General features: G+C 37.4%; 1 protein-coding gene across 7 annotated transcripts in view; it reads right to left on the reverse strand.

Annotated features, from left to right (window-relative positions):
* ARB2A (ARB2 cotranscriptional regulator A) overlaps positions 1–15363 on the reverse strand; it is a 483251-nt gene that overhangs the window by 442170 nt on the left and 25718 nt on the right. For 5 of the 7 annotated variants that reach the window (XM_066381841.1, XM_066381839.1, XM_066381840.1 and 2 more), the window contains exons 2-3: positions 10614–10737; positions 1500–1601 (exon numbers count right to left, since the gene is read on the reverse strand). In XM_066381841.1, the coding sequence (XP_066237938.1) occupies positions 1500–1601; positions 10614–10719 (208 nt within the window). In that variant the 5' untranslated portion in view covers positions 10720–10737. The remainder of the gene's footprint in view (positions 1–1499; positions 1602–10613; positions 10738–15363) is intronic. The other 2 variants (XM_066381837.1, XM_066381838.1) reach the window with 1 other exon arrangement.

A 15363-nucleotide genomic window follows, 5' to 3' on the forward strand; every position in this document is an offset into this window, starting at 1 on the left:
GTAATTAAAATTTCATTTTGAGGCTTTCATAAGAGTTTTTGTCCTAATGAAACTGAAAAAGAAGTACCCAAAGATACTAAGTTATACTTGCCCTTTTAGGGATTTAATGTTGAGACCTAATTCCCTGTTTTCAAACCCTTACCTCTTTGAAAAGTATTCACCATTAACCCTGAATTCAAAGGTGAACTCCATCATGCTAAAAATACGATCCTTAAAAGTGACATTCTCTTCTTGGAATACAAACATCTCTGCCTCATTTTGTTAGTCTATATTTATGCAAGACAACATCCAGGATATTTAAAAAATAAATGGTAGTTGTGTGCAAGGGTGCATGTGTATTTGAGGTGTGTACATGAAAAGGCACATGCATGTATGTGCAAAGGCATAGGTGTGTACAAAAGTGTGAGTACAGGGCATGTGTACAAATGTGTGCCAAGATGTATGTGTATGCATGTGTATGTGTGAATCATAGATGATAAGAAAGGGAGAGATAGTGTATTGCTCCTATGTTTTCAACTCATTTTAAGAAATGCTCAAGGAAGATGAAAGAAAAACTTCAATGAAAACTGATGTCCAATACCCATAAAGCAAACATAGTTCTTTGATTTACCTACACATTCCCCATTCTTGTTCTGAAAAAAAAATAAAAGAATCTAGTAATCATTTCAAAGGAGCATTAGACAATGTTACTCTCAGTGCTCATTTGACTGTGTTAGTTAAAATATAAAGAAATTTTAAAAAATAAAATATTACTACTCATATGTATTTTGGCATAAGATATCTTTTATTTAAAAAGCATGAAAATTAAGAAGTGTCCACTGTCTTCTATTTAAACTCATTTAATGTTCCAGTACAACTGATATTATAAAAGGATATCCACTAACACAGTCATGACAGATCACAAAGTTAGATGATGAAGAGCAAGAGAGCTACAACTCAAATGCTACCTGGCCCGTAATAGCATTACCTCATGTCTAACAGTGTTAGTAACCCAACACATCCTAATTCTTTGTTCCAGAAACATCCCTGCCGTCTATGAGATGCTCTTCTAAATCCCAAGTGCAAAGTTTCTTTTAATCAGAACTTAATAAATTAAAGAGAAGAATATTCTGTAAAAAAAATCATAGAAAATTGAGTACTACGCTTTAAAATGTCACAGATAATCGTTGCCAATCACTTCATTTTAAATAACGTGAAACAGTAGCATATATCTATATAGTATAACTGGAAATTCCAATTGGATGCCAGGGAGTTGAAAGATCAGGGTTGAAATACATAAACTGAATCTAATTAATGCCCATTGGTTTAAGTGACTTAACAATTTGTGGGAAATTATAATTTGGTTCTTTTAATTAAATGAAGAATTTCATCATAAAAGGATTAGACATTATTTCTTAAAAGAAATACATAAAACATTCTTGCTAGCGCATAAAAGTAAATAACTCTGTCCTGTGATCCCGTTAGCACTGTTAAATAACTGTGTAGCATACACCACTTACTTTCATTAAAGGCATATTCGAATCCTTCCAGCGTATCAGGAAAATCAAGGGGTGGTTCATCTTTTTTCATTAGTTCGTCCAAATCTATCCTAGATAATAAATCTAGAAAAAAAAAGATAAGAAATTTTACTTATATTCATTTTCATATTTAATAAGGGTTATATAAATATTTTAAATTATTTTAAGTATTCTTTTGTTCTATTAGATTACTTTTCTATATTGCCATAAATGACAATGATAATAAATTTTAAGTTCCCAGAGTGCTATATTATAAAGAAGTAAAATATCAACATTACATGAGCACTTTCAAAATTATTAATTCTCAAAACAATCACAAATCAGATTCTATATACTATTATAGTAAATTATTAACTTCATCCCTTCAAAATATACAGCTATTTTTACTTTATTAACTTCCTTTAATTGTCTTAGAAATTTCAGATATAAATTTGACTTAAATGGACACTACATTTTAAATAAAAATGAAACTACTGTTTATGGATAATATTTATAAATCTAAATAGTGGCAATATGGCTTATTATTTCATTCTAGGGGAAATTACAATATTAAAAAATGATAACCAAATAGCACAAAACAGTTTTTATTCTTCACATTTGATTCTAGATGATCAAAATATTTGTGAACAGGGTTTTTTAAAAAAAAATAAACACTTTAATTTGGAATCACTTTAGATTTACAGAAAAGTTGAGAGATAAGACAGATAATATATGTATACCCTTCACCCAGTTTGACCTATCATTAACATCCTACATTTCAAAGGTATATTTGTCAAAATGAAGAAACCAATGTTGGTACATTACTAGTACGTACTAACCCCAGATATTACTCATCAGTTTTTCCATGATATGCACCCTCTGTTCCAGGATTCCATCCAGTATAACACACTGTGTATAGTCATCATGCCTCCCCAGGCTCCTCTGGTCTGTGACAGGTTTTAGTCTTTGCTTCTTTTCTATGATCTTGACTGTTGTAAAGAGTTCTAATCAGGTATTTTGTAGAATGACCCTCAATTTAAATTTGTCTATTTTTTCTTGTGATTAGACTAGGGTTACAAAATTTTAGAAGGAACACCACAGAGATGAACTGCCCTTCTCATCACATCACTGTGGTGTAAACTTTCATCAGTGGGTTAAGGCAGTGTTTGCCATACTTCATGATGGAATTACTGTTTTTCTCTTTCCAATGTCTGTTCTTGTGACTAGGTCTAGCCCACTCTCACATAGGGAGGGGAGGACTTACACTCTACCTCCTGGAGTAGAGAACATCTATGAATATTATTTGTAATTCTTTTGCATGGAAATTTTATTTCTCTTTCTGTATTTAGAATTTATTTAATCATTTATTTATAGCAATATGGACCCATAGATATTTATTGTATACTTTGGGTTACAATCCAATTCTAATTACATCATTTACTTTGTTGCTTAAATTGTTATGGAGTTGGCCACTGTAAGCTCTTTCAGATGGCTCTCCTATATCCCTATGACAAGCTTCCATCTTTTCCTTTTTGACCATTTCCTTACTTTCTGCTACTTTAAGATGCTCCAGGCTTATCTTGTGTTCTCCCTCCCCAGCCCTAGAATCAGTCTGTCAGCAAACATTTAATGATATCCTTCGGCTTATATTACGGGATGAGGCAAAAATGTTCACTGTAAGTCATCACAGAGTTATACTGAAACTCAGAAAAATAAAAAGATAAACTTCAAATTTATTCAGTTCCAAAATGATGTTTTTTTAAAAATTTAAGTTTTGAGACTTTTCCATTCTAACTCAAGTTCCTGATGAGAAAAAAAAAGCTCCCTGGATATGTAGTTAAGCAAACCAGTCCCTTTTTCTACAAAAGAAGTGTCTCAGAAGTAACACTTTATTTCTGTTTGTCACTGGGATATAACAATTCCAACTGTAGGCGCATCAAATATGCTAGAGAAAAAATTTGTCCACCTCAATTCTTTTAGTCTCTCTCTGTAGGACACAAAGATAAGCCAACAATTTGTAAAAAAAAAAAAAAAAATCAGTGTTGGTACTCTTCAAACTGCTATGTTAAATAAACCTCAATCTATACAAATATATACCATCTTCAACATGCAAACATTTACAAAAAAATTTTTGCAAACTCTAGTAAAACAGAAATATAACAGGTCGTGGCTGGTTGGCTCAGTAGTAGAGCGCCTTCCCAGTGGGTGGAAATCCCAGGTTTGATTCCTGGTCAGGGCACACAGGCCACTCCTCCCTTTCTCTATCTCTCTTCCTCTTCAGCAGCCAGGGCTCAAATGATTCAGAAGGTGGCTCTGGGCGCTGAGGACAGCACCATAGCCTTGCCTCAGGAGCTAATATAGCTCATTTGCCAAGCAACAGAGCAGCGGCCCTGGATGGGCAGAGCATCGCCTGGTAGGGGGCTTGCCGGGTGGATCCTGGTTGGGGCTCAAGCAGGAAGAGTCTGTCTCTCTGCCTTCCCGCCTTTCACTTAACTAAAAAAAAAAAAAGAAAAAAAGGACAACACCAAAAAAAAAAAAAATCAGAAATGTCACATACTGGGCTAAAAAGAGGATATATGTTGACAAATTTCTGATTCATTAATAAAGTTCTGAACACCATCTATATCTTCACAAAGCAGAGTAAAAGGGAAGTTTTTTTTTTTTAATGTCAAAAATTGGCTTGGAGTAGCTGGAAGATTCTCACTTTTCTCCTTCCAATGAGTTAAGGTTCTTGGGCAAAACTGATTTGCCTCACTTTCAAACTCATTTCCCACAGTTCAAATCTTTTAGAAACCTTTTAATCAGACATACAGAAGCCAGCTAATATATAAGCAGCTGTGTTATGTCTAATAGCTATTCACTCTTTCTATCAGGTCAGATCATAAAATGACACTTAACATCTATATATCATTTCAAAGATTTCATATACTTTACCTCATCTGATCATCACAACCCTATAAAATAGCACATATTATCATCTTCACTGTCTTTCAGACAAGGAAATAAGCTCAAAGAAGTAAAATGGCTCATCCAAAATTATACCTTAATAGCAAAGTAGGCTTGGTAAAATAAACGTTATTTCCCAATAGGTAACTTTCAAAATCACCAGACTTATTATATGTACCATATTAACCCTAAAATATTCTGTCCCTTCTCTTCATTATCTGATAAGGAATAGAAGGGACCATAAATACAGAAATATGGTATCACTTTGCTCAAAATATTCCTCTGAGTGATAAAATAAACAACTAAATAAAGAGGCATTCCTAAATATTCTGTCAATTAGAGAACCAGATATAGGTATTTATTATTTTATTAGCACTGAGGACACATGCAGAAAGGAATTGTCAGAGATTATTTTTTCTGCTTTGTAAAAGGAAAGCTATGGTATTAAGCTGTATTTTACACACAGACTGGGTTCCAAAGGCACTGAATTAGGTAAAATTCAAGCATAATAAAACATTTATTTTGCAAAACACTTCAATCAGCTATAAAATAAAGAATAACTAAACCAATACAAACTAAGCGTGCATCAGATGTGATATAACTGTTTTTTTCTAAAACATGCCTCTGGTGATTACAGTGATTCAGCAACTAGAATTCTAAGCTTCAACTACTCATATCCAATACCATTTGATACCACAAAAAACTGAAAACAGACACACAAAACAGGTATTTGTTCATAGAAGCATTATTCACAATAGCCAGAACGTGAAAACACCCCAAGATGAATGGTATGGTGATTAATAATATGTGTCAACTTGAGTGGGTGATGAGGTGCCCACATATTTGGTTAAACATTATTCTGAGTATGTCTGTGAAGGTTTTTCTTAAAGTGATTAACATTTGAATCTGTAGACTGAGTAAAGTAAGTTGTCTTCCTCCCATACAGATGAACTTGACCTGATCCATTGAAGGTCTGAATGTAACAAAAACTTATACAAACAGAAATCCAGGGAACATGTGTGGGGATGGATATTAAAGGTGTGAGATAATGGTGAAAGGAATAATCAGGTCATACTTACTGATATAGGCTAGGGGTCGGGAACCTATGTCTCGCGAGCCAGATGTGGCTCTTTTGATGACTGCATCTGGCTCGCAGACAAATCTTTAATAAAAAAAAATAATAACATTAAAAATATAAAACAGCCTGACCTGTAGTGGCGCAGTGGATAAAGCATCGACCTGGAATGCTGAGGTTGCTGGTTCAATACCCTGCACTTGCCTGGTCTAAGGCACATATGGGAGTTGAAGCTTCCTGCTCCTCCCCCCTTTCTCTCTCTCTCACTCTCTCTCTCCTCTCTAAAATGAATAAATTAAAAAAATTAAAAATATATATATAAAACATTCTCATGTATTACGATCCATTCATTTCCTACCGCTCATGTTCATGGTTGCAGGTGGCTGAAGCCAATCACAGCTGTCCTCTGGGACAACACCAAATTTTTATTGGATAATGCGTAACGTACACAGGTCGTTGTATGGCTCTCATGAAATTACATTTTAAAATATGTGGCATTCATGGCTCTCTCAGCCAAAATGGTTCCCAACCCCTGATATAGGCTCACCAAGCATGGATTCTGTACTTAATGTTGCAGCTTGGGGAATTAGGAAGGGTTCTAACAGTTTGGTTGGTTGGCTGAAAGTGGACCAAAAGGTGGCCCACAGCGAGTGAATTTGCTTTGGTTTAATGTAGAGAAAGCAATTCAAAGGTTTGGGAAACAGAATGTTACAGTGGATTTGTCACTGAAGACCTACCCACCTAGCTGCAAGGGTCCAGAAGACATACCCTGCCCCACTACTGTGAGAAATAAATGTGCGAGGAGAACACTGGCTTCTTCAAAAAGCTCTGTGATGGCTCTCCTCTTACACTGGTGACTAGACTGTACAGTGGGAACTAAAGTCACTGAATTAAGAAACCTAAATGCAATGGGAGTAACTGGTTCCTACCGTGGCAGCACTTGACCACCGAAGGCAAGGTGGGCATGGTTATCGTAATGGGGAGCAGAGTCAAAGTTGCAATCAGAATAGAGGGATTCACACAGACCCATGGACTGGGCTAGTTGAGCATGTTGTTTCTAGAAGTAAGATAGAAAGCCTATTAAATTCCTACTTGATATGTATAAGCAGAAAAGTTCTAGATCAAATGAACAAGAGTCTAACCTGAATCAAAAACAGTCACCATCAATTCCCAGACTTAAGCCAGTTACCATGACCCAGACCCTCTTGGGAGAAGGGGAGGCCAAATACTCTTGAGAATGACTGAAGTACATTGCCAAATATTACACTGTTAAGCTTCCACCCATCGTTCCCCACAGGGACCTATGGACTTTTACCAGGGTAACTACTTTGGGGAAAATAATCAAACCTCTCAGGGACTCATGGACACTGGCTCTGAAATGACACCAATTCCAGGAAATCCAAAATGTCACTGTGGTTCATCAGAGCCGGGGCCTATGGAGGACAGGTGGTGTTCAACGAACGGCATTTTAGCTCAGACTCATCTCACCGAACCCACTCTCTGGTTATTTTTCCAGTTCATTACTTGACGGAATCCCCACATTAATACCCTAACCCAGGGGTCCCCAAACTTTTTACACAGGGGGCCAGTTCACTGTCCCTCAGACCAAGGGCCGGACTATAAAAAAACTATGAACAAATCCCTGTGCACACTACACATATCTTATTTTAAAGTAAAAAAACAAAATGGGAACGAATACAATATTTAAAATAGAGAACAAGTAAATTTAAATCAACAAACTGACCAGTATTTTAATGGGAACTATGCTCCTCTCACTGACCACCAATGAAAGAGGTGCCCCTTCCGGGTGTACGTACGGCGGGGGCCAGATAAATGGCCTCAGGGGGCCACATGCGCGGCTGTAGTTTGGGGACCCCTGCTAACCTGTAGAATAAAGTTATTGTAGGGAAGGACAAGTGAAAGCCCTAAAACTGCTTTCATCTAGGAAAAGAGTAAAGCAATAGAAACAGGCGCTCTTGGGATTGCAAAGGCCAATACTCATCAGGACTTGAAGGACACAGAGAGTGCATTCCTAACACATCCCCATCCAATCCACCCACCTGGACTGTCCACGACAGATGGAACTGGGAAAACTACCATGGATTATTGTTAAGCTTAACCAGGTAGTGACTTCAAATGTAGCTGCTACACTAGACGGAACTTCATCGTTTGAGCAAATTAATACATGTCCTGGTACCTGGTATGCAGCCACAGATCTGGTACATGCCTTTTTCTCCATCTCTGTCAATAAACCCACTAGATAAATAGGACTGTTTTAGATATAAAGTTCCATCTAGTTTGCCAATTTGTTCCAAAATATACTTTCCTATGCATTTGCCATTTTATTTCCTAATATTTCAGATTTGACTTCTTCATTAATCATTACAAGTTCATGTGTTCTAAGCCTTCTTATTCATATTATACTGATAAAGAAAAAGTTTCAGTTAAGTAACTTGCAAAAAAACCTGAGTTTGAATCCTGATAGCTCCATCTTTAGAATCCTATCCATATACTTTTAATATCACCATATTACCTCCAAAATCCAGAAAATCAATCTGAACTCTTATATATGGCTTGTGAAAGTATAAATTGGAAAAACAATTTGAGAGACCAAATTTTCTTATTATCATTAAGGATGAAGATGCTCAAAATTTAGGTGGAAATCCAGCAAGTCTATTTAGATAGAAACCAACAGATATTCCTTCTCCTCTCTCCTAAATTAACCATTTTTCTGAGTGTACTGGTCATTCCCAGCAGCATACAAGCATGCAGTAAAACCTTCCATAGGGTTGTCTACAGCTGTCTCCAATTCCTCCCTTTCTATCCTCTACTCAAGTTCTCAAAAATGCTTTCACTTTCAAAAATTCACTAAAACGGCTTTTTGTTGAAGATCAGCAATGACTTCCATACTGTCAAATCCAAAAGTAAATTCTCAGTCCACATCTAACCTGACTCATCCTCATGACCAATCATTCCCATTTTCTTCACTAGCTCCTGTTTCTCAACCTATCTCACTAGATATTCATTTTCAGTCTCTTTAGCTGATTCTTCCTTATCTTCCTGACCCCTAAGGCTGAGATGCCCCAGGGCTGAACCTTCAGATTGTCTTTTCTGATCTCAATTATAACTGTAACTTTAAATATTATCTCTTTGCTAATTATTCCCAGTACTATTATCTCTAACCCAAATGCCCTCCCAAACCCCACACTCAACTTACCCCCTTCATATTTAAGGGGCATCTCAGTTTAATATTTACTCCATCTAAAAGCTAACTCTTGTTTTCCACTACAACCACCACCACTGCAAACTACTTTTCCCAGTTTTCTTATGCTAATTAATGGCAACTATCTTAGAGCCAAGTAGGAAGAACCTTCAAAGTTATCTTAGTTGCTTTTTTTAACATCTCATGTCTAATGCAACAACAAATTGTATCATCTCTTTCTTCAAAACATTACCGGAATCTGACAATTCTTTCTCATCCCTTCTGCTGCCACCTTAACCCAAGACGTCACATTTGTGAGGAGAAAGCAACACTCTTAGTCATTTGCCATTTTTGTAGGTAAAGACTAGTTACACCACCCCTTTGATAGATTATGTGCTCTAAAATCTAGGACAAGGAGTAGCAACTGGTTGCTTTATCCTATATATGCTTTAGACCAGGGGTCTCAAACTCAACTCAGCATGTGGGCCGCAGAGCAAGATCACAGCCGTTCGGCGGGCAGCACTAGGTCTACAAAAGGCAACTGTTACGCAACACTTTTCTCACTGCAGTTGAAAACAAAAAAAAAATCAGTACAAGCACAATCGTACATGCAGTTTACTCAGTGTCACAAAACGACCAGAAACTGTAGTTCGCATCACAACTGCTGTTAACTAAGCTAATATCTAGCTAGGATGCTAGAGAAATGAAAAATACAAGTAGGCCCCTAGGCTTACTTAATTTTATCCAAAATATTCTGAACTTCGTGGATTAGTCTGCGGGCCGCACAAAATTGTTCGGCGGGCCTCATGCGGCCCGCGGGCCGCAAGTTTGAGACCCCTGCTTTAGACTTTCATGAAAAGAGATTTACAAAAAGTAGTAAGAAAGAATCTTGAAGTATCTTTATCATCCAGTCTGTCACAGCAGGGCAGGACAGCAGTAGGCATTCAGAGAAGTGGCCATCACCAGGAAAGTCGGGTGCATATTCAGTGGTGCATCTCCTACAAAGCCTCTTGAGGACCAGACAGACTCTATGCAGAGTCCACTGAAAGAGCCTTTTATCATCTGCCATAGTTGGCATCTCAACATTTAGAAAACCCATAAGATATTTTTTTTCCACTACCAAAGAAAGTGACTGAGACCTTGCACAAATTCCTTAGATAAGCTGATCTTGGAAAAGTCACTAGACAGACTGAAATATATAATAATGAAGAAAACTGACAGGACCATAATGAGTAGTTCTCTTAGAAGTAAAATTATTTTATTTTACTTATTTTTATTTTTCCAGAGAGACAGGGAGACAGGAACACTAAGCTGTCCCTATATATACCCTGACCAGGGATCGAAACAGCCAACTCTGTGCTGCAGGGCGACACTCCAACCTACTGAACTATCAGCCAGGGCAGGAGTAAAATTATTTTAGACAGTAGGGTTTTTTGTTTTTAAGTCTCAAACTCAAAATTCCTAAAGAATGTCTGAGGCAGGTTTCTCCCAAGGTGTTAACATGAAGGGCCTCTCATAAAATATCCTTTGTACCAATGCTACAAAGATAAAATGCAGGGTTAAGAAGATCACTATCAAGAATTAGCATGACATTGCGATCAATAAAAATGTGATAAGGGCACTATCTATAGTGTTAGTTTTACCATATTTTTATATGGCCTTGAACAAGAAAGCATTAAGAATTCTATAGCTATAAAATTACATGACTATGATTTATTTACTGAGTACATACTATTTCTCAGACACTGAGATAGTTGCTGTGAGGGATACAAATAATTACAAATAGATTATTATTTTTATTTTAAAATTGAAATAAATGGCAGGTCACTTAAATATTCCTATACCTTCATCAGGCACAACGGAAATACCCTAAGAGAGCAAATTAAGTATGTACCTTTCAATGCTGTAGTCTTTTCTTTTTCATCTGGACCTCCCTGCTGGATTTGTGCCATGCTTATCCAAATTGGGCACAAAATTAAAGAGCTCAAGGAAATAGACATCAATCTTCAGAAGACAGTCTAGAATGAATGAAAGCAATAAATTAAGCTCTACTCAATCCTACCTACTCCATGAGAACTTTCTTGATCCTCCCAGTTGGGATTAATCTCTCTATCCTGGCTTCCCACTGTACTTTGTTGATGTCTATGCAACTATTCATCAAAGCCTGCCTTGCACTGTAGTTATTTATGTATTTGTCTGGGTCAGCTAACAGATGACAAGCACCAGAATAGCGGGATCAGGTGTTTTCATCTTTTTATCTCTCATGTCACCAAACACAATACCTTACAGTTAATACAGATACCTAATGTTGCTGAATTATATATAGCTAAACTTACTATTTAGGTTTAGTTCTTTATTAAATTAAAAATATATCTCCAAGTACTTTCAAAAATTTTAAATTTCCTTTAAGTAAACTGTAAGTCTATGCCTTTTATAAAGTCAAAATGTCTTCTGGAAAATACAGTCACAAAAATACATAAATACAAAAAGTAGCTATAACTTACCCCTAACGTAATTTAAAACACAACTTTAAAGGAAAAAATTAGCCATTTAAAAAATAAAACTATGGAGGCCCTGGCCGGTTGGCTCAGCGGTAGAGCGTCGGCCTGGCGTGCAGGGGACCCGGGTTCGATTCCCGGCCAGGGCACATAGGAGAAGCGCCCATTTGCTTCTCCACCCCCCCCTCTCCTTCCTCTCTGTCTCTCTCTTCCCCTCCTGCAGCCAAGGTTCCATTGGAGCAAAGATGGCCCGGGCGCTGGGGATGGCTCCTTGGCCTCGGCCCCAGATGCTAGAGTGGCTCTGGTCGCGGCAGAGCGACGCCCCGGAGGGGCAGAGCATCGCCCCCTGGTGGGCAGAGCATCGCCCCTGGTGGGCATGCCGGGTGGATTCCCGGTCGGGCGCATGCGGGAGTCTGTCTGACTGTCTCTCCTCGTTTCCAGCTTCAGAAAAATACAAAAAAAAAAAAAAAAAAAAATCTGCACTTCTTTGATAAATTTTACTGTTATGCCTGGATTTGATTTCTCTAAATCTGAAAAAATAAATAAATAAATAAATAAAACTATGGAAACCACCAAAGTATATTTTGATAAATGACTGGATAAATTAGATGTGGTACATATATACAATGGAATTCTACTCAGCAACAAAAAAAAGATGAAATACAGCCATTTGTGGCAACATGGATGATCTTGAGAATATTATGCTAAGCAAAGTCAGTCAGTCAGAAAAGTCTAAGAACCATATGTGGGATACAAAACTGAAACCCACAGACACAGACAACAGTGTGGCGCTTCCCTGAGGATGGTGGGAGGTGGTAAAGGGTAAAGGGGACCAACGTATGGTGACAGAAGATGATTTGACTTTGGGTGGTGGGCACACAATGCAATATACAGATCATGTATCATAGAAATGTGCACTTGAAACCTATATAGTCTTATTAACCAATGTTACACCAATAAATTTAAATTTAAAAAATAAACTATGTTACATTCAATGTCTGGAAACCATATTCTATAAATGGCAGTCCAGTAAACAATGATAATATAAATTTATGATTTATCGAAGTCTAATTCTGTGATTGAACTATAAATAGATGGTTTTTTCCCAGGGTTCCCATGAACAGTAAAGAAAAAAAAAGCCCCCACCATTCCTAAATTAAAAGGAAAAAAAAATGCAACATGTACAATGGAAAATTTAAACTAATTTAGTCCATAACTGTTACTGAAATTATATAAAAACTACATTTGATAGTAAGATAAGATTGAATATTTCTCTGATTGAGGAACCTAACTGATTTGCTACATACTAAGCAAACCTCTATTTCTATTCAGAGGTATATTTTATAATTATCTTTAGAATTGAGATACTGTCATAGTCAGCAGAGTGTAGCAGAAAATACTTTTAAAAATTAATAATGAAAACAACACTTTTAAACTTGAAGTTTCAAACAGTCATAAATCAAGGCTGCCTTCATCTCAATGCCATTGGGGGTAGCTGAGGAAGAGGAAGAGCGCTCTGGCTCTACCACTACCAGCCACGTGCCCCTGGCACATGACGTAACTTCTCTGTGCCTTGTTTTCCACATTTGTAAAATGTGACTGATAACCACGCTGTCCTCACAGTGTTACAATGAAGCTAAATGAAAAACATTTAGTACAGGGCCTGATGCATAATTATGATCTTAATTGACTTATATTTTTTAATTGTTTCAAAATATATCCCAGCTTCAACAATTAATAATAACTCTGGGTCAGGGACAAGTCACTTAACTCCAAAATCTTCAGTTTCCTCATTTATCATATATTGCTCATATAATTAATAGTGGTTACAAATTAATGTTATATAAGGTGTGTATAGCTGATCATTGCTCCATATTACTAGTGGTATCCTTGCTTCTCAACGGTGTGAGGTTTTCTAATAACAGTAAGTAGAAAATAAGACTATTTTGGACTGGGAAAATATTTTTATTTAATGTTAAAGTATTTTCTTCTGTGAATAGTTAACTTAAAGCTCTGCAAATTCTACATGAATAAAGTGTGTCTATATTTCCTTAAGAAATATATCCTAGTTTACAGGTGGCAAAGCACAAGACCCAAGGATGCAATGGTAAGTCAAACAGACATGTCCATGGCCCACATAGGGTCTTACTCTCTAGCTGCCAAACCAAACTGCCAAATAACCACAAGTAAATATAAGACTCAGACTGACAGTTACATTACTATTTTTAAAAATTGTAAGGCTTATCTATCCACATTTAAAAATTAGTCTTATCTGTCAAAAGCTGCACGTTTGTGCACATTTCACCAAATTATACAAATTCAAGAGAAATGTTCATAACAAGATTCCACACAGTGTTCCTTGCTAGCAATTCCACAACTAAATTAACTATATACAAGGGACTTTTTGCACTTTTACTGTATCACTCTGCCAATTCAGTATTTCTTCTAAATACAGTATAAACTGTTCGGTTATTTATTTATTTTTTTTTTTTGCATTTTTCTGAACCTGGAAACAGGGAGAGACAGTCAGACAGACTCCCGCATGCGCCCGACCGGGATCCACCCAGCACGCCCACCAGGGGCGACGCTCTGCCCCTCCAGGGCGTAGCCATGTTGCAACCAGAGCCACTCTAGCGCCTGGGGCAGAGGCCACAGAGCCATCCCCAGCGCCCGGGCCATCTTTGCTCCGATGGAGCCTTGGCTGCGGGAGGAGAAGAGAGAGACAGAGAGGAAGGCGCAGCGGAGGGGTGGAGAAGCAAATGGGCGCTTCTCCTGTGTGCCCTGGCCAGGAATCGAACCCGATCCTCCGCACGCTAGGCCGACGCTCTACCGCTGAGCCAACTGGCCAGGGCCTATTCGGTTATTTTTAATTAGCCTCAATATGTCTGGTTTCTAAACAAAACAATTTATACAATTATTTCATGTGACTGAACAAAAGTTAAATGATAAAATATTTTTTAGTACTAGAGTCATTTTCAAGATTCATATCTTAAAGTCCTAGGGACCTAATGTACTGCATGGTGACTAGAGTTAACAATTCGGTACCCTGTATTGTATACTTGAAAGTTGCTAAGAGTAGATCTTAGATTTTCTCACCACACACGTGTGCACATACACACACACACACATACACGCGCGCACACATAAAGGTAACTATGTAAGATGAGGAATGTGTTAACTAACCTTATTGTGGGAATCATTTTGAAATACATAGTACATCAAATCAGCACACTGTATACCTTAAACTTACATAATGCTATTATGTCAATTATATCTCAATAGGGCTTTTAAAAAGCTTTAACACTTTACCACTCTCCAGTGTTAAATAACACATTGCCCCTGTACACTCTGACCTCCATGAGGACAGATATCATGTCTCTCCCTAGCACAATGTCTGCCATAGTTGGAGCTCAACAGATATTTGTCAAATTTACAAATAAATGAGCAAAAGATAGAAGGAGGTAAAATATTCACTTTTTTAAGTGAGAGGAGGGGAGATAAGAGAAAGACCTCCACATGCAACCCTACCTGGATCCACCTGGCAACCCTATCTGGGGCCAACACTCGGACCAACTGAGCCACTGGCTCTGAGGGGGAAGAAAGAGAGAGGGGAAAAGGAAAACAAGAGAAGCAGATGGTTATTTCTCATATATGCCCTGACCAGGGATCAAACCCTGGACTTCCACATGCTGGGCCGATGCTCTATCCACTGAACCAACCAGCCAGCCAGGACCAAGGAGTCACATTTTAAAGAATCATTTTCAAGATGCCCAAGATTAAATATCAATTAACAATCATAATATTATTCCATAGGAGAAAGCTAAAAATACACATTGCAATTCACTGAAGTGATGATATATAAGTTAGAAGACTATTATTTACTATCTGAAACCCTAAACCTTATAGCAGCAGATGCAAAGCAGGTATGTATGAAGCAAAAGCCATTTGTTGGTTGCTCTTTTATTCAGTTAGATTTTCACCCTCTCCAGTTATATTCCACAGCTGTGGCACAGCCGGTGAAACTAAATCAGAAACATTATAAATTCTCAATTTAGCTTTCCTAATAAAAACTCAGAGTTATAACCTACATGACCACCGATAAAACACTAGTGAAAATGCAGCCAGCAAGCTGTTTGATACACTTGA

This window comes from Saccopteryx leptura, chromosome 4, assembly GCF_036850995.1.
Source record: "Saccopteryx leptura isolate mSacLep1 chromosome 4, mSacLep1_pri_phased_curated, whole genome shotgun sequence".
NCBI classification, from domain to species: Eukaryota; Metazoa; Chordata; class Mammalia; order Chiroptera; family Emballonuridae; genus Saccopteryx; species Saccopteryx leptura.